Source organism: Fusarium pseudograminearum, chromosome 1, assembly GCF_000303195.2.
Source record: "Fusarium pseudograminearum CS3096 chromosome 1, whole genome shotgun sequence".
Taxonomy (NCBI): Eukaryota; Fungi; Ascomycota; class Sordariomycetes; order Hypocreales; family Nectriaceae; genus Fusarium; species Fusarium pseudograminearum.
Window position 1 is genome coordinate 5,390,679 of NC_031951.1, and position 23,563 is coordinate 5,414,241.

At 49.5% G+C, this 23,563-nt stretch overlaps 9 protein-coding genes across 9 annotated transcripts, besides 1 other annotated feature; 6 read left to right on the forward strand and 3 right to left on the reverse strand.

The window, feature by feature from the left end:
- Nucleotides 1-3,333: 3,333 nt before the first annotated feature.
- FPSE_11513 (uncharacterized protein) lies at nucleotides 3,334-7,752 on the forward strand (the record flags this gene model as incomplete). The annotated part of the gene is made up of 2 exons (XM_009264630.1): nucleotides 3,334-5,783; nucleotides 5,853-7,752. 2 exons carry the CDS (start codon nucleotides 3,334-3,336, stop codon nucleotides 7,750-7,752), a joined length of 4,350 nt encoding a protein of 1,449 aa, XP_009262905.1.
- A 1,605-nt stretch (nucleotides 7,753-9,357) lies between these two features.
- On the forward strand, nucleotides 9,358-10,938 carry FPSE_11512 (uncharacterized protein; the record flags this gene model as incomplete). The annotated part of the gene is made up of 2 exons (XM_009264629.1): nucleotides 9,358-9,993; nucleotides 10,042-10,938. 2 exons carry the CDS (start codon nucleotides 9,358-9,360, stop codon nucleotides 10,936-10,938), a joined length of 1,533 nt encoding a protein of 510 aa, XP_009262904.1.
- Nucleotides 10,939-10,961: 23 nt separating this feature from the next.
- Nucleotides 10,962-10,997: a repeat region.
- Nucleotides 10,998-11,334: 337 nt separating this feature from the next.
- Nucleotides 11,335-12,613, forward strand: FPSE_11511 (uncharacterized protein; the record flags this gene model as incomplete). The annotated part of the gene is made up of 6 exons (XM_009264628.1): nucleotides 11,335-11,460; nucleotides 11,517-11,735; nucleotides 11,933-11,998; nucleotides 12,056-12,136; nucleotides 12,187-12,369; nucleotides 12,434-12,613. 6 exons carry the CDS (start codon nucleotides 11,335-11,337, stop codon nucleotides 12,611-12,613), a joined length of 855 nt encoding a protein of 284 aa, XP_009262903.1.
- Nucleotides 12,614-12,922: 309 nt separating this feature from the next.
- FPSE_11510 (uncharacterized protein) lies at nucleotides 12,923-15,794 on the reverse strand (the record flags this gene model as incomplete). The annotated part of the gene is made up of 2 exons (XM_009264627.1): nucleotides 12,923-13,311; nucleotides 13,379-15,794. 2 exons carry the CDS (start codon nucleotides 15,792-15,794, stop codon nucleotides 12,923-12,925), a joined length of 2,805 nt encoding a protein of 934 aa, XP_009262902.1.
- A 274-nt stretch (nucleotides 15,795-16,068) lies between these two features.
- On the forward strand, nucleotides 16,069-16,833 carry FPSE_11509 (uncharacterized protein; the record flags this gene model as incomplete). Its single annotated transcript, XM_009264626.1, has 1 exon — nucleotides 16,069-16,833. One exon carries the CDS (start codon nucleotides 16,069-16,071, stop codon nucleotides 16,831-16,833), a length of 765 nt encoding a protein of 254 aa, XP_009262901.1.
- A 1,147-nt stretch (nucleotides 16,834-17,980) lies between these two features.
- Nucleotides 17,981-18,869, forward strand: FPSE_11508 (uncharacterized protein; the record flags this gene model as incomplete). The annotated part of the gene is made up of 2 exons (XM_009264625.1): nucleotides 17,981-18,118; nucleotides 18,171-18,869. The coding sequence occupies 2 exons, from the start codon at nucleotides 17,981-17,983 to the stop codon at nucleotides 18,867-18,869; spliced, it is 837 nt and encodes a 278-aa protein (XP_009262900.1).
- Nucleotides 18,870-18,994: 125 nt separating this feature from the next.
- Nucleotides 18,995-19,839, reverse strand: FPSE_11507 (uncharacterized protein; the record flags this gene model as incomplete). The annotated part of the gene is made up of 2 exons (XM_009264624.1): nucleotides 18,995-19,396; nucleotides 19,456-19,839. 2 exons carry the CDS (start codon nucleotides 19,837-19,839, stop codon nucleotides 18,995-18,997), a joined length of 786 nt encoding a protein of 261 aa, XP_009262899.1.
- Nucleotides 19,840-20,801: 962 nt separating this feature from the next.
- On the forward strand, nucleotides 20,802-22,334 carry FPSE_11506 (uncharacterized protein; the record flags this gene model as incomplete). The annotated part of the gene is made up of 1 exon (XM_009264623.1): nucleotides 20,802-22,334. One exon carries the CDS (start codon nucleotides 20,802-20,804, stop codon nucleotides 22,332-22,334), a length of 1,533 nt encoding a protein of 510 aa, XP_009262898.1.
- A 290-nt stretch (nucleotides 22,335-22,624) lies between these two features.
- On the reverse strand, nucleotides 22,625-22,916 carry FPSE_11505 (uncharacterized protein; the record flags this gene model as incomplete). The annotated part of the gene is made up of 2 exons (XM_009264622.1): nucleotides 22,625-22,650; nucleotides 22,712-22,916. 2 exons carry the CDS (start codon nucleotides 22,914-22,916, stop codon nucleotides 22,625-22,627), a joined length of 231 nt encoding a protein of 76 aa, XP_009262897.1.
- Between the last annotated feature and the right edge of the window lie 647 nt (nucleotides 22,917-23,563).

Genomic DNA, 23,563 nt, shown 5'->3' on the forward strand with positions numbered 1-23,563 from the left:
AGCATAAGAGACAAAATTATTAGATCAGCTTATGCTACTTAGATTATGCTCTTTAGGCTATTTATTTTGTACACCAAGACTTGAGAGGTCAACTTTTCTGCTACCCACTAGGCAAGTTATTGGTAGCATTGATAACCGCGTTGCGCTGCGTTAAAATATGCAGTCAGAAATATCTTGTCCTCTCTGTTGCGGACCAATACATGTGGGCGGGGATATCATGGCAACGATGGCCTAAATATCATCTAACAACACACCCCAGGACATGAGTACAGCATTGCATGCGGATCATTTTTATTTCGTAATTTGTATATTTCGCAAGCGGACTTGATTTAGAAACAACTACATGAACACGCTATTTCAGGGGAATGCGACATAGTATCAAGGTCAAGGTCAAACCGTAAATTCAGCCGAAGCGCCTCACAACAAGGGTCGGAGCCATTCATCGGAGTTTATGGAAAACGTGTCGCCGGGGGGTTTTATCATGTCATTAGAAATCATTTGATGATGAGCTGGCTATGATGATGACAATGGAATTCGACGGGCGGCCTATGCTTCTCCATCAGCGACTGACAATGCTGGACGTGGCAGGATGACACCATCCGAGTCCTTTACTGGTCGCAATGGATGTCGTGCAATATCAGCGAGGAATTTATAAGCTTCAGACCGAGTTTCTCAACATCGAACCAGTATCGAAGCACGTGTCTCCCCAGTTTATGAGATATGCCACCCTCTGCCGAGCGAGTCGCTGGGGTCTTGGACTTGGCAAATCTGGGGTCAAGGAACTATTGGAGTGATGTGCGATTCGAAATCGCACTGTTTGGTGCAGCTGATCTGGTTGTATGCATATTCAACACTATCATGAAATAATTGGAACATGTCATGATGTTGGTGGCTCGCGTTGAAGCATCACATGATGACTTTTAGGATCCCACCAAAGAATGCTCCGGCGCTAGATTGAATCGAGATGTTCTTTAATTGGCACAGAGAAAAGAATCATCAGAACTGTCAATGATGATTTGTGCTGTCACTGCATTGATGCTGGGTGATACAAACGGAGATGTCCGCGACATTACGTTTTGGGTTCAGACAATGAGAACAAATGTGACATGTAGCTTGCATGAAACATTGTTACAAACGATCCTTGGAGAAACTCAGATAAATCAAAAGGGTCCGACTTAATCCTACGTCACCTACTCAAAGTCACAGCTCTTCGTTTTTTGCCAGTATATCCTATAAATGCTGGACATGAACCCGTCATGGATAACCCAGCAAATATTAGTAGCTTGTAGCCTCATAAAAAAAATACTAGATCAAATTGTCCAATCATATGACCCAATTGCCAACATGTACCATCGGTTATTCCATTTAAAGGACCGCAGATCGCCTCGCTGAGGAGGCCCTTGCGGTAGTTCAAGGCAAGCGAAAGAGGGAGGGTCAGCGTGACCAAATTGAAGACGGAAATGCAAGGTAGACATTTTAGAAAGACGAAATGACACAAGAATGACTCAAGCCTGGTGAAACAGAGAGCCACGGGTTCCGCCAAGAGGCCGAGAAGATACGTCAGCTTTGTACGGATACATAGTATTGAAACTTTGGATTGAACCTGCATCAATCAGAGCATCACATAGTATATTCTTTTGAATTAGTAGATAAAGATGTCCTGCGATAACTAGATGGACTAGACTGCAAAGGACATATCAGCCATTGATCAACATCTATCAAGTGAAACATGAGTGTTTAGCAACTCCCTTTAGGCCGTCAGGGTCAGATCAAATGCATCCACTCTCTGGCAGCAACGGGACAGCGGGTCCCCCTTTTTTAGAGAGAAAAAGAATGCCCAATGGCTGTTGAATTGGGCTCCGTAATGATAAGGTCATGCATGGGGGATCTGACGCTTTACGCATATTTGCGGAGCGTTCTTCCACAGCGGGACGCTACAGTACTAAACTAATGTACTGTAATGTTTGACGCACCGATTCTATGTAAGTGCAAAGAGTCTGTCTTGCTGAAGCGTGTGTAAATCAAAATGTAGATCCGATAAGCATGGCCAAGGTTTCGATGTGATGAGATGAGATGTTTGTGATCAAGTGTTGTCTCTCGAACAAGTTCAGGTACGGATTCAATCGGATATTTTACTTGTTTCTAGTTCCCGTCTATAATGCTGACATCGAAGTCCCCTCCATAGAATTGCATCTTCGAGAAGCCCGGCTATCTTGATAGGGATCAATTGGATGGGATTAACAAGCCACACCCCCTTCATTCCCATATCATCTGTCTTATCTCAACACTCCCCTCCTCAACATGTCTACAGACAACTTGCTCTCGAGTCCCTTGCTTTGACCGTCCGAGATAACATCTCTCTCTCAACGTTTAGCTACCCTACTACTCTGTACTCTGCACTCTGTACCATTGCTCTCCATCCAACCTCTCTTTCACATGGGCGACGACCCCTGCCCCCCTGTGCCGGTCCGTATCCGTCTGTGTCCCATTATTATGATCCACACAAGTTAATACGGCTCGGCTTATCCAGCAGCTTGGAATTTTAGAATCCTGCGACAGGCACAGACAGACTTTGAGGCTTGGACTTTGACTGGTGTGCATCTAAAAAGAGGGATTGTATTTTGTTTTGCTAGGGCTGATTACTAGCAGCACGTTTGTCGAGCAAGCAGATCCCTTGATCCAGGCGAGGGCTGGGTCTGTTTAGTTGCGGTGTAGACTGCCGGGGAAGAGTGATGGCAGGCCGGAACTTGGCAACTTGGAGCATGTTCGGGCTCCGGGAGTTGGAGAGTGATGGCCACTAGAAGGGTCATCGGAACCCCGCGAAACGGAACAGGCACGAACTGGGAATGGGCTGGAAGCATATCTGAGCCGACGGGAGTTGGTTAAACCCAGGCTTAGAGACGGGTTCTCTCACCCCGCCAAAGAGGCAGCCCTTTAATTAATTCAGGTACTGTGTCTCTGCCGGGCTGAGCAAGGGAATTGTCAGTGTTGACGTCCAGGCTACTAATTCTCAGGGCAGCACTGAACTGAGGAATGACGCCCCCCCCCTTCTCCCCCGCCATGACCACAGAGTGCCCCTCCCTCTTTGTTCTCTAGGTGCGCTTGCCTTACCGCCCCCCTCCAAAAAATTAAAAGGCCAGGCCCCCTGGCTCCGTATCTACGAATCATTCCTCCACGCCCACTTCTTCCAGCCCATTGGATTAGCTACTCGGGCTCTATTCTCCCCCTCCACTTCACCCATTACTTGCAATCTCAACTCAAACAAACTCGCAACTCTCTCTTCCTTCTTCCTTTTCCCTAGTAAAGCGTGTCGCGCCAGATGTCCTCCTCCTCATGTCCAGTCCGCATCGTTTGTCCGAAAATGCCGCACACGCCGTACCGGTGAGCGAGCCAGAATCAGAATCGGTGCCATGTGCCCTGTCAGATACTTCTGTTGCAGGCACAGGCGCTCTCACAGATAGCCGTGTCCTTGCTGGCCCCAATCATGAATATGATCAAGTTGATGATACCGATACCCATCAAGGGCACCGCTGTGGTCAACCCCCCGCTGTCGCTGTCGCTGTCGCTGTCGCTGATCCCATAGCCGACAGCATGACTGCCACTACTCACACCTCTCCCTTCCTACCGCCACCCTCTGCAGACAAGGTGCCCAACAACGTGCCTGATTCTGATCCTCATCCTGATCCTGAGCATGTTCCTGTTCCTGATTTTGATCCTCCCTCTGATTCTCATTACTTGCCCCATGGTGATGCCAATGCCAGGGACACTCTAGACCAGACCGATACAGTCCCCATCGCCTCTGCCTCTGCCCCCAGTAATAAGAAGGCTCGTGGCCCTGGTCCCATACCGAGGCAATCAGGTCCTTCCTTGCTGACCCAAGCCTTGGCTTCTGCCCGTGGTATCACAAACCTCAAGCAGTCAAAATCCTTCTCTCCCTCAACCATCTCTCCTTCTACATCATCCTCCACCACAACCCTTACAACCACTTCTATTCCTGGTGTTCGACAGTCTAACCCAAACACAACCGCCACACCCTCGGCGACTATCTCGACTTCCACATCGCCCACCGCGCAGTCGAGTCTCTATTCACTGACAGGACCACCAACAGCACCAGCGACCCTCGCCTCCCAACACGATCGCGATAGCGCCTCATACCCCTTCGAGTCTGTCCAACACAATGTACCCGCTCAGCGCACCGCTCCTCGACCGTTAACGAGAGCCACCTCTGAATCTATCAACATGGGAACATCTACAACCACTACCACAATGACGTCGCTCGCCCCTCGCGAGGCTGCGAGCGTCCCTTCATCCTTCAACCACTCAACCCTTACCACACTTCGAGGTGCTCTTGACCACCGCGAAATGAATGGGTCCCGTGGCAAGACTTCAACATCTCTAGACTTAGAGAGACAGTCGGCCGACTCTTACCACCTTCCAATTACAACATACACTGCTGCCCTTCCCGATCGACAGGCCCAATTCGAGACTTGCTCGCCTACCAAGACACCTGCGCCGACACGGACAGAAGACGCCAGAAACATCCAGGCCAGGCCAGTGCCGTGGGGGAAGTTGCCGCCACACTGGACGAGCAATGGCAATGAAAAGACCGAAAAAATATGGTCAATTGGTTCTGCCGAAGGCCACGAGGAGGATGGATTGGTAGAGAAGTCCGTCACCGAGGCCATGGCTGGTCTGGAACACAATGCTCGCAGTCGCAAATCGAGCTACAGCCTGCGATTCTTCAAAGAAGGGCTGCCACCCGAGGACAAACTCCGTCGCAAAGACAACAAGACTCCCAAAGAGAAGTTGCCTCCTCTCGAGGAGGGTCTTCAGAATTCTTCGCGCGAAGCGCCCCAGTCTGCGACTTCCGACAAGGATTCGACACCCACTCGCCCTCCACCGGAAGATCGCGAACCTTCTTTCTTGCTGTCGGATCCACTCGACGAGCATCCTATTATTAGCACATCGCCTAGCGACGGATATTTCTCACTGCCAGTCAGCAACTCACTGGAGTCCGATGAGGTTACGCCACTGCAAGTGCAGCCATCATCTCAGGTCAAAGATGCACAAGAGCAGACCAGATTGGTGGAGCCGGCTTGTTCTGTGGGACCGACTCCGGCTGCAGATGCCGAGGTCACCCGTGAACCCGAATTAGTGGATGAGAGACGAGACTCGGCCGACAGCTCCCATACTGAAGTCGGATCTCGTGAGGATGGGGAAGCCGACGAATCTGGGGAAGAAAAGATCTCGTCTGCTGTTTTCCTGCCCCACCAAGAGGTGCAGAAACCCGGTGTAAGTGAGCCGCAGGACCGCATTGCGGCCCGTAGTATCCGTGTTCGCTCCCTGTCACAAAGTAATCAACGTCCGTGGCTCGTCAAAGCCGATGAACCTGAGCCTGAAGCCATTGATGAGACGGATGAACCGCCTTACGGTATTTCTCGTCATCCTTCCCGTGAGGCACTGACCCTGACACGCGGTGATCTTGTCCCTGCGCGAGGTGAAGAAGGCGCTGTCATTGAGGAAGAAATCACAGTGACATCCGACTCCTTAAAACAACCGCAAATCGTGAGCCAGTATGAAGACCATGTCCATGATTATCAGCACGACCCTCAAGAGCCTCTTGAGGCGATTGAGCTCATTCCGTATAAGCATCAAGTTGGTGGCCACACCACCCTCTGGAGATTCTCTCGAAGGGCTGTTTGTAAACAACTCAACAATAGGGAAAATGAGTTTTACGAGACTATCGAGAGATACCACCGTGATCTGTTGCCTTTCCTTCCTCGGTAGGTTCCATCAAATTGCATTTTTGCGACCCTGCCATTGCATGATGTTGAAAATACTAACATTTGCAGCTATATTGGTGTGCTGAATGTCACTTTCCAAAAGCAGGCGCGCCGAAAGAGCACGTCCAAAAAGGACGATGCTGCAGCGGCCGAGCGAAAGAAGGCGCAGGAAAAGCTTGAAGCTTGTAGGCACGAACTGGAGCAGTCTGAGGAGCAAGCGAAGCCCGAGAGACCAACAGGCAGAGTCATCAGCCAATCCCTTGCCAACAGCAACATCCCTGTCCCGACAGTGACTTTCGACGACAACAGGCACATTTTGCCCCGAAACCTACTTCAGCCGATGCCTTTGCCAAGGGAATATCGACGACAGAGCATTTCAACATCAACCCTGTCAAACCGCTGCGTCCCCTCCTCCGGAACATCGGGTAGGCCGACCCTGGACGAGCGACCCAACAGTTGGGGCGCTACCATGGTCAACAAGCGATTGAGGAACGAGGTCTTTAACGACGCATTCCTTAAAGAACCCGTCAAGATTCACAGACATCGCCGACCGCATCAGCGATCCATTCCGCGTCCAACTTTGCAACGTCTTTTGCGATCCACCAATTCCGACCCTGCCTTGATTAAGAGCGACTCGCCGTTCATGGATGAGCATGACGCAAACGCCCATTGCCACTCGGAACGGAAGATCTCTCATCATTACTCGCACAGTGATCTTGGACCTGGCATGGATGGCATGGACGAGTTTGTGCAGTCAGAACCTGAGCAGGCCCCTGAAGAAGTCAAGGATGTGACGGGAACCAGCGCTCCTGAGCCCGAAACGCTCAAGGACAATCCCCTTGCTGCTAAGAAGAAGCGTAGGTATTCAGCTGGTGGCCTTCGTCGCAAGCCTGAAGACGTTAGAGAACCGAGAGGCGACTTGAAGTACTTTGAGGAAGCCGATGATGCTGGATACAAGGGCGACAACGAGGATAAGCCTAGACGACATTCGAAAGCTCACCATGAAGGACATCACGCTTCGGAAGCAAACGGCACCCATCACCATTCACAGTATATTGAACAACTGAAGCCGGAACACGAGTTCGCTATTGAGTCAACAGAGCCTGCTCCGGCTCTTGATGATGCCTCGGAGTTCACAAAGATACCCAGACCAGTCAATCCGAAAGAGGCCAAGACCCAAAAGGATCGTGTTGAGTACTTTTTGCTCTTGGAAGATCTTACATCGGGAATGAAGAGGCCTTGCATGATGGATCTCAAGATGGGCACTAGGCAATATGGTGTGGAGGCCAGTCCGAAGAAGCAAAAGTCGCAAACGGAAAAGTGCCGAAACACGACATCAGCCGAGTTGGGAGTCCGAATTTGCGGTTTACAGGTGTGGAATGCCGAGAAGCAGACGTACGACTTCCAGGACAAGTATTACGGCCGCAAGCTCAAAGTTGGAAACGAGTTCCAGGGCGCATTGCAAAAGTTCCTATACGATGGCCAGGACTTGCATAGCATTTTACGACACATTCCAGTTGTGCTTAAGAAGCTTGGGCAACTGGAGCAAATTGTGAGCAAGCTGGGCGGATATCGCTTTTACGCAGCGAGTTTGCTCATGTTTTACGACGGTGACACATCGGAGGATGAGGACTACGAGACTATGTACGAATCAACTACCGACTGTGCCACCGATACCGAGGAGATGCCACGCAAGAAGGCGAAAAGCAAGAGGGAGATTGATTTCAAGATTGCCGATTTTGCCAATAGCGTCACCCCCTTCGATAACATTGACGACAAGCCATGCCCCCCACAGCACCCTGGTCAACCTGATGGTGGGTTCCTCAAGGGCCTTCGAAGCCTTCGAAGATACTTCCTTCAGATCCAACGGGATGTGAGGCAGGAGCTGGGGCTTGATCCATACGGACGATTCTCGAACCATATGGATTACGCCGATTTCGACGCTGAGCACGGGGTGGCCAGTCTTTAGCTGGCCAGAATTAACAACGGCGGTGTACGTTTGAGAGGAAGTGTCCGATACCCATTATTTCATTTGGACGGTTTTGCAAATGGTTTTTGGTTTGGTGGAGTTTATGGTTTTGTTTTTGTTGCTTTTTTCATCAACGGCCAGCTTCTTTCCCAGCAGGGGCCCTTGGGAGTTTTCAGGAGTGAATTCTCGGTGGTATAGGATTCGAACGAAATTCAGAAGGGTAGAAGGAACATGATTTGTGTCTTTAGACACATCGAATTCATCTCAAAACATACCCTGCATCGGTTACGGCGCAACAGTAAGCAGGAAAAGGGGGCTGGAGTTCGAAAAACCCGGTTCTACTGTCGACTGTTTCCTCACTTGACCTGGAAACAAGTGAAGGAACAAGGGGAGGAATAGTGATGGCTTTGGCCTCATCGCGGGGAGGTGTCTGTTTTTCTTTGGAATTGTTTCATTGGTGTTGGGGAAGGGAAACGAAAATCAGAATGATGATGGTGTTCTTTTGATTTGCAGTCTGCTTGCACTTGACAGCAGTGAATGGGCGATTCCTGGTGGCTCAGGCAAGATAGCTCCTAGACGGTAGAGAAAATGCGAATTAAAAGGTCTTTGATCCAATATCAAATCAAGTCTGAGTCGACTATCCGTAGATTGGTGAAATGATGAAATGAAGACGGTGTATGTACTTGGACAGCGCTTTAGATGTACCATCACCGACGCAGATAACAAACAAGCTTTAGTCAATCGAAAAGGCAACATTATTTGTTGGTTAGTACAACTTTAAAGACAACATTACCTTTGGCTGCCCTGGTCATACAAAGTAGGGCACAAAAGGAACCTTATTCTCGCACAATATAAAAGCATAGAGTGATGCAATACTTCTCCTCCCTAAAACTTCACCTCTCAAATGGATGGCACTTGTCTCTTCACCGCGCGCAACAAAGCTACATACGTCGCGCGTTATAGATGGATGATACTCATCATCATTGCAAACCCGTCTACCAATAAGTGGCTCGCTCAATAGATTTGGTATCTTCACTGAGGATCCGCCCGGATCACCAAGGAAGTTTACCTTGCAGAGGAAAGTCATCAGTGATGAGACACAGCTGTGTATGTCGAACCGGGCCTAGGCTTGGGTGATGAAGCAACAGCATACAGTCTTCTGAGATGATGCCGACAAGACGGGATGTCCCTTTTGATGGTTTCTTTATCTGCTTGGCGAGAATCAACTACAACACAGTGACTGTTGTTTTTATCTATTCGTATTCTATGGAGCAATTTAACTCTACCTGTCTAGTAGTCTAGACTAGTACCTAGGTAAGACCCAAAGGACGTTTCCATCTCGGACGAAGCAATAAGAATACTGTTTTGTGCTCCCAGTAGCTAGAAGCTTCTTAAAATAGACATTTCGGAATAAACTGAAGTGGGTTGCTAGGTTCATTGTTATAACCGGCACCAACATCCTTGTCTTTATAGATCTACCCCAAGCAATCAATACGTAGTACTGGAAAAGTGCCGCTCCATCCATGGATAGCTTTACCGGTCATTGATCTATACGACATACACACTTGTCTTTCATCAACTTCATCCGAACAATCTACTGACAAAATGGGCGCCGTCATATCATCCATAAAGTCAACAACCTCGACCATTTCCCAAGGTCTCAAAACCATCTTGACTCTACAGCAGCAATTCTCAGCCGCTCTTGTCAGGGCCTCGTCAGAGCCAGGACTTCCTGTGCCGAACCCGACAAGCTCATACTGGCTCGACGACCCGCCCTTCCCCGCGCTATGCGACATTCAAGATGACCAGCTTCCCCAAGAAGCTGACGTGGTCATTGTCGGCAGCGGCATCACAGGAGCAGCAGTAGCAAAGTCGCTCCTCGAGCTTTCCGACTCTGAATTGAGAGTCGTCGTCTGCGAAGCAAGGCAGATATGCAGCGGCGCGACGGGAAGAAATGGAGGGCATGTCAAGAGCTCGCCCTATAGTGAGTTTGCCATGTTTCGAAGTCGGTTGGGCCCCGAGGTTGCGAGTAGAGTTGTTAGGTTCAAGAGGAGTCATTTGGACATGATGAAGCAGGTTGGAGAACAGATTAAGCACGGTAATGTTAGGGAAGTTGAGACTGTGGATTTGTTCTTTGGAGAGGAGGATTTTGCGAGTGCGAAGAAGCAGGTTGAGGAAGCTAAAGAGTGGATGCCCGAGGAGGTGCACAAGATCTGGGAGGCAGAAGAGGCGAGGAAGCAGGTAAGTTATCGTTGTGTATGGGTCAAGTGTTGATGCTGATAGCGACAGTTTGGTGTAAATGAGCTTGTTGTTGGTGCTTTGTCTTACTCAGCCGGAGCACTCTGGCCATATCGACTTGTCACGGGTATATGGAATAATCTCCTCGAGCGATTCCCCAGTCTGAGTATCAACACTCACACACCCGTTGAGACCGTCACTCGTCCATCGGACGGTTTATACACAGTCAAAACCAGCCGTGGAACTATCAAGGCACGACATGTTGTGCACACCACCAATGCTCACGCAGGCCAATTGGTCCCTAAACTTAGAGGTTCACTCTGCGGCGCCATCGCTCACATGAGTGCTCAGCGCCCTGGCGATTCATTCCCATCTTCCCATGGAAACCGCTCCTGGTCTCCGATCTATAGCCCAGGTTTCGATTATGTAACCCAGCAGCCGGATAAACCAGATGGAACAGCTGGTGATCTTATGGTAGGCGGAGGATTCTTCCGGAGTCGTCACGAGGGCATCGATCAGATTGGACTATGGGACGATAGCAAAACCCACGCCCTCCCCTCGATTCACGTCCGCGGTGTCATGCCGACCATTTTCGAACCGCAGTGGGGAGATGGAAGCAAGCTCGTCAAATCATGGACTGGAATTATCGGTTTCACAGGCGATTTGATGCCTTTTGTTGGACGAGCCCCTAAATCACCCGTCAAGAAGGATTCAGGGGAGTGGTTGGCCGCGGGATTCTGTGGTGAGGGTATGGTTTGGGCGTGGCTTTGCGGAACGGCTTTGGCGGTCATGGTTCTTGGCAAAGAGGGTGAGAATTTGGATAAAGGTGTTGGAAGACCTGGGGGTAAGTTAGAGGAGTGGTTTCCTAAGGAGCTGTTGAGTGTTGATGATGCGAGATTGAGGAGGGCGGATATTGCGAATCTGGCTGATGCTGTGGATGAACTTTGAGGTTTGTAGGTACTTGGGCATTCAATTTTCAATTTTATTATTTTACTATTTTATTTTAAGCAGATCCATAAGTCATTCTGCGTTCCGAGTTCGCATGAGTTGACAGCTGTCTGCCAGCTGCAAATGCAAACCACACCTTGCAAAAATTAACTCCAAGCATACCAGCAATATTTATTCTTAATTTCTATAAGAAATTAACGTCTTTATAAAATCTAACTGCTTCTTCTCTTTCTCTCTATACTCTTTTTTCCTCGCATCAACATACTCGACATCTACTCTTTCTTGCATTCAACAACCCCCCTCATCGTGTAGTTCATCACAACATGCAACTGGTCATTTTCTTCTTCCTCGTCATTGACTATTTCATCGCGCGTTTGATTTACTCTTTTGTTCCTCATGTCCGCGCCAAACATGCTATCGGAGGAGCGTATTGACTCATGGCGCCAGCGCGTTCCCAGCCGTCTTGATCGTGATGATCCTTTCAAGGGCGATGGGTTCGACGAGCGCCCTTCAACACGACTGGTAAGTTCTCTTGCTATAGAACAATCCAGCTTTAACACTCATTTATTTTTATTTAGACTTTCCGTGAAGTTTCTCCACCTCCACGTCGTCCTCATACACGACTGGGTTTCCTCCGTGCAGCCACGCCTCTGTTTGGGCGCTCCTCTACACCCTCTAGTCGCCCTGCTTCAGGCATGACTGAACGACGTGCAGAGAGTAATCGAACCCGCTTACTCACTCTTCTCAGTCGCAAGCGCAAGAGAAAGGAGGATGAAGTTGAAATTCCTCGTGAACCTGTTCGTTTGAACTTTTTGTTTGTTGGTAGTAAAGGGTCTGGGCAGACATCTTTGCTATTGTAAGTTGGCAAATAATAACTTATAGATACCATTACATATGCTAACTACCTATGTACAGCCGGTCTCGTTATGGCTACTTCCCTCATGCAAGTCACATCTCGTGTTGAGTGATTCGATTAGGTAGCTAACTTCAACAGTCCGACGCCTTTGCCCGTCCACTGTACGAGACATATGTCAGTGATCGAGTCTACCACAAGCAGCCTGTGCGTATGGAGATGTAGGACACTTCAGGCGTACCAGACTTGAACACTGTTAAAAAGTTGACCTATATCGAATGGGACGCCATATTCCTCTGTTTCGACATTTCGGACAAGATGTCCATGTATACAATTGTTCAATGGGTAGGTCCAAGCACTCTGCCTAGCTATGGAATGATAACTGACTCAAGCAGTGGAATAATGCTTCTAATCACGGATTCGCCAAGTCGGCCACTTTTGAACCCCTGTTGTATCTTGTCGGTCTCAAGAAGGATATTCGCGACCAGTGCTTTTTGGAAGATCATCGAACTGATTCCGCAGCGAATTTGTCTTCGGATTTGATCGTGTATCCCACTTGCTGCGTCAGTCCTTCAGAGGTGAGTCTCCCTATTTTCTTTATTATGCATCCTGTTAAGAGTAAACTAATCTGACCATTGATAGGCATCATGGCAAGCAATGAGAATTGGAGCACAGAAATACATCGAGTGTTCAGCTGCTACCGGAGAGGGAATGAAGGATGTCATTGACGGCACCGGACGAGACGCCATGAGAAAGATTGTCGGCGAGGAGTGGCTCGAAGATGAGGTTGTTGCTTCCAAGAAGAAACGTCGGTTCCTCTGAAGATGGAATGGTGTTGAAACGTGATCCAATGTATGGTCTACGGCTTTTTTTTTTTTTGGCTGTGGAAACATTGATTCATAACTTTTGGAATGGTTTTTGAATCGATTTTGATCAAGGAATAGTCGAACACTTTGGATGCAAGCTCAAAGAGCCGATACTATCTAATAGCTGTCATCAAGTGGTGGTGTATTCACTCGTCAACTTTTAATACTTGGTCAAGGGTAGCCTCCAACTCAGATCGTAAGACAGATTCAGTTCATCAAAACTACATATTCATTATACTAAGGGGGAGTTTGCGCATTCGTCGACCTAAGGGATAACCAAAGGTCCTTCTTCCACTCCCCCACTCCTCTGCTTCTGACTGTGCCTCGATGTCTCTCCCGACGACTTGAGTGATCGTGACGAATCCTCGTCATGAGTCAATCCCTTGGCTATGAAGTCATCGGTGACACTCGAAACAACATAGGCGTTGAGTTCTCGCTGTTCACGCCTGTCCTCCTCTTCCAGTCGGATCTTTTCCTCCTTACTTATATCTTGGCGGCGGAGGCTTTTGATTTCATCCATGACATACAGCAGGACAGCTTCTGGGCAACGGTCTCGTTCCGCCCAATGCTCCGCCTTGCGAATATATCGTCGCGTCACATCCGTTGTACCCTCAACAGAGAAGGCTATAGCATATGCCATTTTCTTCTTCCAGCCTAGTTACGAAATGTCAGTGCTGTGTCCTGAGAAGGCAGTGGGAGGATCTCGAGTGTAATGACTTACCTTGGGTGTATAGAGTTGGACGATCAAAAAGTCCCTCGCATGGATCAATATGAACCCATCTCTTCTTATGTTCCGAGTACACCTCGGTCCATGCGTGGTCCTCGCTATTCCACACATACCGTGCCCTGGCGCCCATGGCCCGACAGAACATCGTAAAGCAGTTCGCCCACTCACCGACTCGCCCTCTTCTGGTCTGAAGTAGTTTCCACACATCTGCATATCGGGGGAACCGCTCGTATGCTAGACAGTCATTCTCCAAACATCTGTAGAGCTCGACACGATGAGCCCCGCAAGCTGATTCTTCTGGGGTTGGCGCAGTGAACCCTATATTAATAGTTGGAGACCAACATATTGGACATGCTGGGTTAGTCACGAAAGTGAAAAACGAGTCCTTGAACCATCTCAGCATTGCCCGGATGATGCAGTCACTGTAGCCCCACCGAGGCCGACGTCCATCGCCGTATGACTCTGCTTGGGCCTGGTATAACATGCGTTCTTCCTCAGCATCGCTGTAGAGTTTCTCTAGCGGGATACTGGCCAAAGCCTCGTCGAGTAATCCTGGGTTCTCGTACTTTGTTGGGATCAAGGAGAGAGATACCAGAAGCCTGCGGAACTCTTGAGACTCCCGGTCGTTTGCATTTGGAAGTTGGGGGAACAGCGGAGTCAGCAGCAGTTTCCGGTTTTGGGACCGCAGTAGTAATCCTTTTCCAGTGTCAGTTCCAGTGTACGGCGGAACCGACTCCTCCTCCATAGGGGGACTATAGGGCGGAGTCGATTCATCCTCAGTAGATGAAACTACTTGTTGAATAGTAGCGCGGCGGCCAGTCCGTGATCGCTTCAGTTCATCCAATAGTTTGGTCCGCCACTGGCTCTTGAATTGGCTTCCCAAGTCGCGCATCCACTCCTGGCTGTACTTTGATGGTGATTTAGAAGAAGATGCCGTGCCGGACTTTGTGTGTTGCAGATGCGTAGCAAGGTCTAGTTTTTCATCATCATTGTATAGCGATGCGGCTCCAATAAGGGGCAGATAAGGATGATGCTTTACTCGCGCTTCTATGTCTTCGAATATGCGAGCAAAAGGTATCACAATTGCAGCACCCGAATCCGGGGACCCAGCCACAATGTGTCCATACAAGTTCCCAGACTCGGCGTCAATGATCCAGGAGCCACAGTCCCCGGCTTCTAGCCGCGAGTCTAAGAGGACATTGTAGACATCCTGGTACACACTGCTATTGGGAAGGCGAGCGTACAGAGGAGTGCCTGACATGACTCCTGTAAGTGTTCCTCTCGAGGTGGAGCATAGGATCTTGACGTCTTTGGGGCCATCTGTGACGACTTGCTGGATCTTGGCTTCACCGTTTGTAGAAAACGAGGAAGAGGCGATTTTGTTAGCGGTGCAGTGAATGGGCTTGGTCACCTCGATCAGGGCGTAGTCGAGACCAGACGGTGGTTCGTCAAGAGAGGACAGATAGACGTGTCCCAGACGCTGTGGAGGCGGGACAATGTCCAGTGAAGGTCCTTCTTCGAGAACCCGACGGTCATTGCCTTTCGACTCCTCCCGTGCTGCTTGCATACCTTGTATGTTCGACAAAATCAGTGGCTGGAGCATCTTGCTCTCAGTCGGATTTACGTACTGCGGGCTCATGGCGGGGTCGTTGTCTTGTGCCAGCCAAGTTTTCTCATAAGCCGTTGATGCCACTTCGTCCACCTCATCATCATCTTCGTCAATCTCAAATTCGTCGTCGCTGGCTTCGCCCTCCATGTAGCTCATGGGCATGTCAGGACTGAGCACATGACCTGCTGTGGTGTAGTAGAATTTGTCTGAAAGCTGGATGATGCCACCGACGGTAGCTTTGTTGTAACAAGTTCCTCCGTCTATACTTTGTTCAACGAATAACGGCATCCCGCATGGGTTGCTCGTAAGGGCTGCAAGGACAGGTCGATGATCAAATGGCAATGTCATGCTATCATCTGCCAACTGAACGAGCTGATTAAAGTCGGGAGGTCGAGGCATGTGGGCAGTCTTGATACCAGGGAACTCGTCGAGAATACCGCTGTCTTTAATTGCACTTCTCACCTGCTTGCGATGCGCAACGACTTCGCAGCAGAACAGGATGGCTGGGCTGGCACTCTTTTCCGACTTGCCAAACATATAGATGGACCATGTAACCCAGCTTGATACTGGTTCGATCGACCTCTCGAGATAGGCTTTGATCTTTGGAGCCAGCGCCGCGAATGCGTCTCTCGCCGGGCCTTTAGCCACCCAGCATAGTTCCTTGCCGACCTTGCCTATACAGCGGCCGGTGGATAGCTCTGGTTCAGGCCATGCGAGAGGCCTTGTTGCCGACCTGCCGCTAAGTATGGCGATGCTGTTCTCCCATGATCGCAGAGGGGATGTTACTATTTCCAGCGGCATGATTGAACGTATTTCATGATATCTTTCTCAAGTTATGAGGGAAATAGTTTCTCAAGTCATGAGAAATGTTACCCTCAACACTGTTAGAGGGAATTCGGCTGCAGTTATACGGGGGCTGTGTGTAGAGATTCGTCGCATTGATGAGGCGGAGCGAGCATCCGCCAATGGCAGATGCAGTCTCACGCAGCTGAACAGGGCTGTCTGCCTCACCTGCCTTATAGTCCGCCAGCGTCGCTTGAGTTTGATGTTTTGTTTAAACTAAACAGACCTTAATATGATTGAAACCGAGATCATGGTAGACAAGACGGAGCTCGACTCGAGCCTGCTGGATCTCCCGCTGCCGCAACTTACCAAAACAACGATAACCGGCGAGTACTGGGCCTCTCAGCACCAGGCCCAGCGCCTCAACAGCGTGGACATTGACCTACAATCCTTTTGGACATACTACAACAAAGAATGTGTCAGGGCTCTCCACAACGGAGGGCGATACGTGGCTCTGAGATCGCACCGTGATGTGGTCGACTGTGTTCACAAACTCAAGAGCGGGATGCTGCGCCATGGCATCAAAGAGGAACTGCGAGAGAAACTCACAGCGCCTCACGACAATGAAGACGAGATGCTCGACAACTCGATAGATTTAGCCGCCAGTCTACTTTTGATGATGAGCTTCTGCAGCTTCGCGTACGGCTTCTCTGGCAGAAGTCATCTCCGTTGGAGTCATGGGTCCCTGGAGAGTTTTGTGGCAGCTTACTTTGATCCTGGAGCTGCCCACCTGGCCAAGGAGAATGTCAAGATGGAGAAGATATTCACTGCGCGCAACCTGTGCCGCATCGCAGGGCTGGATATTGTTTGGACTGATAACTTGGTAGACCATCTCCGATTGACAGATGACGATCGACGTGTGCACATCTTCCATCATGCTTCGTTCCTACATGTCCAACAGCAAAGGTTTACCATTCTTCTTGAGTACTTAATGAGTGAGTACGCTGACTTGTTCTGGAAGTGCGGAGTCCCTACTACCCAAAGGTCTCGCGGATGAGACGTTGCAGACATTAGCACTTCTCTTCCCATCCTCAGACGTGGAAACAAGGAAGTGGTTCTCGCAACTGTCTGAGGCGGGCCTTGACAAACGAGCCATCCAGTGTGGACAACTAAAAACGGACCATCGGCAAACTGAAAGGTTTAGATTTTGGAATGATCGTCTCGTCGTGTTGAAGCAGGTCTTTGACGAAGCACAGCCGAAATCGTTGTCGCAATGGTGGTATGATAGACGGAATGGCGTCCAATGGTACTCAGTAGCAAATCTTCCCAACGCACATGGTCATCCGCTAATATCAGTCTCATCAAAAGGTACACATTTTGGGTAGCGGTCCTTGTTCTTGTGTTGACAATATTCTTTGGGTTGGTGCAAAGTATTGAAGGTGCTTTGCAAGTGTATGCCTCTTTCAAGGGTCTCCATGGATCAAGATGAAAGTTAAGACATAGATCCTACTTCCTGCTGTTTCTTGTACACGAGTCAAGAGACGTGCCATCTATAAGTGATGTCATTTGTGTCGTGGTAGTCTGTCTCATGGTCGGTTCAAGCGTCAGCCAAATATTTTAATACCACCTGGAACTGTCATGTTGTACGATTGAACATCTCGCTCCATTTAAACGTTGATAAAAATGAGCCATTGGTTTCTTATGGCAGATCAAACAGCACAGCCAGTAATTTCTATATGTCTGCACCTTCCGATTTGATTTTTTTATATATTTGGTATCCGTCATGGCGCTGACCTGTTTCGCCCGAAGTGACATTCGCAACTTCTCATTGCTCTTAGTCTAGGTTAACCTAAAAGCTTTAGGATACAAAAATAAAAGGCCCAAAAGTCTAGTCTAAATAGCGTAAACTGACCCACTAATTTCGTCCCTTGAGCTTCTAACTCCCAGCGGCCACATCTTGGTTAGGATCACAACCTACCTTCTGGGCCACTGTCAAACACTGATCAACATAACAACGGTAGGTCTGTACTACTTTCCCTCTCAACCTAGAATCTGTGTTTAGGCATTTTGGATCGCGCACCCTCCAGGTTTAAGGAGTCTTTTTTTTGCTGCGTGCCTACAAAACTCGATCTTCATCCTCCATAGGTCGGAGTACTTGGTCTTATCATCAACAACATCACTCCGAATAAGTCAGATTCGCAAGCATGGAGCCCTTTCATATTTTGGCGGCCTTGACCGGCGTTGCATTCGCTTTTGGTACAATTTTTTGTCTATCATCAAACCACGCCAATGTCTGGCTCACGGCTTTTCTCTTCTGCAATCTCATCCTCGTCTTCGTCACTGTAAGTGTTGGTGTATGCTCTTAGTATCAGAATTTATACTGACATAATTCAGGTCCGTCACATCCAGCTCCAGGAAAACCGCCGCAACTTCAAACGCAGCAAACAGGCTTCTCATAACCAGCGAATCAACCTCCATGAGTACTACCTGTTCGTTCTGGGCTCGGGTGGTCACACCAAGGAGATGCTCATGATGATGGATGACGGATACTGCAGCTTCGAAACCTTTCATCGCCGCTATCTCATTTCTTCTGGAGATACCATGTCTCAGAACCACGTTGTAGACTACGAAGCTGATTTAAAAGAGTTGTGTACCAAGAATGGCACGCAGACCGGAAGCTACGACACCGTTACCGTCACTCGTGCCCGTAAGGTCCACCAGTCACTCCTCACTACCCCTTACACGGCCCTTCTCAGCATTCTCGACATTTTCCCAGCTCTCATGAACCCCCCCGCCAATGTTGTTGGAGCTCGGATGCGATATCCTACTTGCATTTTCACCAACGGTCCTGCTACTGGCTTCTTCGTTGGTTTGGCCGCCCACTTGCTCAAGCTTCTCTATGTGGTCCCAGAGTCCTCCATGCATATCATCTACATCGAATCATGGGCGCGCATCACCACTCTGAGCCTGACCGGAAAGCTCTTCTACTACACTGGCATCGCCGACGTCTTGGTGCAGCACAAGGAGGTGGCCGGAAAGTACAGTGTCGAGTACTGCGGCGAGCTTGTGTTTAATGCTCGGCGAGAAACTTGATTGGAAAGCAAACAAAGTGATTTGGTCCAACCCAAGAGCCTTTCTTGGAACATGCGTAGTGTTTGTTTGCTTTCTGATACATAGACAATAATACAAGGTTGTGTACATGACGGGTATCATCCGCCTCAAGGTGACTTCTTGCCCTCTGCGGCCTCGGCCTTGACTTCGGGCGCTGCCTCTGCATCCTCGATAACCTCCTCCGCCTCATCCTCCAGACCAAAGTCGTCAATTTCTCCGTTGCGGTTCTGCTCCTGTCGCTCCGTCTCCTTTCCAGCCCAGAGCTTCCAGTTCTCGAACTCGCGGTCTTCGAGGCCGTGGGAGACATCGATGCGGGTTTGGCCAAAGTAAGCGCCTACGTACCTGGCTTCTTCCTCGGCCACTCGTTTCTCGATCTGCTCCTCTTGACGTAGACGATAAAATTGACGGCGAACATGGTCGTATGCTCGTACCCTTGTCCATTCTATCTCTTTCTTTCTCCTACCCTTACCCACAGTCTCCTTCCCATTCTCAAGTAACCACATCCAGTACTGGACAACACTGCACATCAAGTTAGCCTAGTAATCGTTTCATGCCCAGGTCGAAGCACTTGCCTTTCGCCCGTCAAGGGAGTGTTGGGCTGTTTCAAGCCCTTGGACCAATTGCAGTGCTGGTAATCCTTTCCGTCCAATTCGAGAATAACACGGGGCCTCGCAAGCTCCCAAGGATGGTCGCGGTAGAAGATGTCTCGTAGCTCGTCCTCCAAGTACTTTATTGGTAGGGGTCGGAAAATGCTTTTGATCTTGGTGGTATTTGTACGGCTTGGGGTGATTAGAGGGGTGACGTTTCGGACGAGGGTCTCGGCGGGAGGGACTTTTTGCATGATGTTGTACCATGGCGGCGTAGGGACCGACTTCTTGCCGAGAATGTTGTGGTTGAGCTCCTCCGTCACGGTCTGGAAGACCCTTGCGGGTCGGATCTGTCTGCCTCCCATGGCCAAGTCTGAGGTTCTAGTCAGTACGGATCAGATGCGAGGGTAAGTTGGTGAAGAATTGAAGCTTACGTCGTTAATTGGCGCTTTAAAATGGGAGTCTATGTCACTCGGTCCGTGGCATGAGGCTCTAGATCGTGGTGATGAAGTGGAAATTTTGGAGATGTGTCGGTAAATCTTATCGCCGATTGCGGGATGTAAAGTGGTGAAATAAAAGTGTATATAAATGGCAATATTTAGATTGTTTTGATAAAGTTATAGGTTCCTATAACGAGACTAAATATCCTAGTGATAAGGACAATAGAAGCAGACTTTCAATTGCTATGTATTAATTCTCGTTAAACAAGTATTACAATGCTACTCTCTCAGTCTATCTTTCTAGACATTTACTTCAATGTGCGGGTTTTATTGTCCCGCACTCCTACCTACAGCTTGGCGCGAATCATAGTGTAGCAAAAAAGCATTTCAAAAAAGGTCCCACTTACAAGAACAAGCCTCCTCCGTCCCAACTTGCGCTGCTGTTAGCTCTTCCCTGAGAGAGATTGCCGATCTGATTTCTTTCTCAGCGCCGCCTTGTCTCGTTCGAATACTCCCGGGAACTCTACAGTCAATCCCAACTGCTACGGCTAACACAACGGAGGTCGCAGCATCATGAGGAGGAGCTCATGAAAGTCCCCAGTCGATTAGACGGCTCCCTCTGTGTAGTGCTTTCGAACCGACCGTCGGCCAGTTTTGGGGTTACGACCACAAGGAGGAGCCTCTGCTGTGCCAGAGATGCCAGCAAACAGACGCCGCAAAGGAAGAAAATAACTTCGGGTTCCAATTCAAGTCCCTCGTGTTCCCGGAGCTCGCTATGGCTTCTCTCGACATTTGCACCCACCCAGGCTCGACGTGCCCTGCCTGTCCCACGGTCCCGACATGTCTCCAACAATTATAGTACCGCTTCCTCCGCTGCTGTCGCCCCGATGCCCCCGATAAACCAGAGGTTTCATACCCAATATGCACACGATCCACGGCATCTGAAGGCTCTGGTACCGCAAGAAGACTCAACAACAGTGGAAGAGCATTTGGAGTACTACCAAGATCCCTACCAGAGGGGTTACGCTCAACCAGATGGACAGAAGTTACAGGTTTCGGAAAACAGACGAGATGTGGAATACCCAACGACGGAGGAAACCTTTAGGGCCGATGACGAAACAAAAAAGTTGATCGCCAAGTTATGCAACGCCGTCTCGTACAAGCTGCGCCATCCATACCGAACGACACTCGAGCCAATATACAATATGTATCTTGAATTGCCCCAGCCAAGAATGCTGCACCTCACATGGCAGTGGCGGAATAGACTACTCAAGGTCATGGGAATGCCACCAAAGCGAAACTCGGAATCGATGCTGCGTTACTTTGCGCTTGTCGCTGATGTCAAAAGCGCAGGGTTGACGTTGCGAAGGGCACAATGGAACTATGCGTTGGCATTTGCTACAAAATATTCCGCTCGGGCAACATCGAATGAATTGGATGCGGCTTTGAGGTTGTGGAAAGAGATGGAGAAATCGGCCAATGTCAAGGGAAACGAAGTCACGTTCAACATCCTATTTGATGTGGCTGCGAAGGCGGGAAATCATGTCCTCGCAGACATGATTTATAAAGAGATGGAGAATCGAGGGTTTCAGTACAACCGATACCACCATGTCAGTTTGATCCACTATTTCGGACTAAAGCTGGACTCGAGCGCAATCCGAGCTGCTTACAAGGATATGGTCGAGGCTGGCGAGATGATAGACACTGTTGTGCTCAATTGTGTAATATCAGGTCTTTTGCGATGTGGCGAGGAGTCAGCAGCAGAGCTGACGTACCAGAGGATGAAGGCCGGGCATGAGATGGCGCCCAATATCCCGGATAGAGACTACGGGATGGGGCGGGTTGTCACCAAGGTGCTGATGATGTTTACGAGAATTGGCAGGAAGCACCCCGAGCTTCAAAAGCCACTGCAGACACAGATGCAGCTTTCGCCCAATCTTCATACCTACAAGCTCTTTGTTGAGCACTACTCGGTCAAAGTTGGAGATCTGGCCAAGGTCGCGCAGTACCTTGACGAGATGAAATTCCTCAACATTCCGATCCATGCCACTATCTTTCTGGCCTTGTTAAAGGGCTTCTACTCTCATGGCGGCTACAGTGGCTCACAGTGGAGTGAGCAGCGTCTGGAAGGAGTGCTGAAAGCCATGTACCAAGCAAGAGACGAGAGTATCAGAGGATTTACCATTGATACATGGTTAGTCATCTGGGCTTTGCGAGCAGCCAAAAAGTGCGGTTCTGATGAGATGGTTGTCCAGGCGTACGATGAGATGGCGCAGCGCTGGGATATTCCTTCGAACCGACACCCATTCATACAGTCGATGCTACAGAGCATCCTTGACGGCGTAGATATGAAATCTCCAACGGGTAGATGGGATGGCCCGTCGTATCGGAGATATAAGAAAGATGGGACGAGATTATGATGTAACAGTAAAGTTGTACCACCATGTACTTTAAGCAAGATATAATAATACCCCGGGACAAAGATTCTGTATATAAAAAATTGGGTTGGCCGGGGTTTGCATCGCATTGGACTGGCATTTGAGCACTCGTTTTTCACGCATTACTCCGATATACCTGGTCGGACAAATGAAATTTCGAATCAAGAGTCGAGAATGACTGATGTTTATTTCGGTTATGTACACCACATTCCGCCGCCGCAAGGCTTCCGTTCTTTCAACCAAACAACAAACCCAGTTCGTGAGCGACGAATTTACTGGGGCTTGTAGGTCTGCCAGACTGCGCTGCGAGTTAGCATCCGGGTCGTGAATCGGAAGACGTCGGGGGAGAAACCACGCACCAGCAATGCCGAAGGGAGCGAAGAAACCGGTGGCCATGAAGGTCCAGTAGCCAACGCCGAACCACTTGCTGCGGGGGTTGAAGGGAATGTTGCTGTAGGCGCCCTCAGGGTAGTGGTAAGGCGAGGACAGGCGAGCGCGGGTGGTCTGGAAGCCTCGCTTGGTGACCAGAGAGGTCGTGGTACGGGTGGCGGCGCGGGAGAGCATCTGCGATACGAGTAAAAGGTCAATTCGGTTCGCGAAAGTCGGTAGAGCAAAGTCGAGCCAGTCAATGGCTTTAATGCGGACGCACCTTGACGTTGAGGAGTGGAGATTGGGAAATGGAAGCTTGGATATGTGTCAGTGATGATAGCATCCGAGGTCGAAGATGGTGGTCTGAGGTTTGGGGAGCAAAACGCTAACAGGTCACGTGCAGCTGAACTCGACTCGACTCGTTGCTGACATGGAATGGATCTCATCTCACTGGCGGTTGGACGTGACGTCGGTAGCAACCGCTAAGCCTTCCAATTGCTCCAGCGCTTCACCGCCTGCAGTCTGTTCGCCAGGGGATTTTTTTCTGCCGCGCAACCCACTTTCCAATCAACCAACTTTTTTTAATCGCCCAGGATAGTTTGAGACGATCGATCGATTCTTGTTGTACAAGACGACACGCCAATTTTTAGACGAGGGTTTTTCTTTAATCTTGCGCCTACTTTGACGTTCTTTCCTTCCATCTTTCAGGACTTTTACCCTGCAGTTTTTGGTTCACAGCGCGAGACCAGGACTGTAAACTATACGCCAGCCACCCCCGATCTAGATCTCTTTTTTTCTGCAGCTAGCGATCGGTTCCCGGTCGAGGGTAAAACATCGCCAAC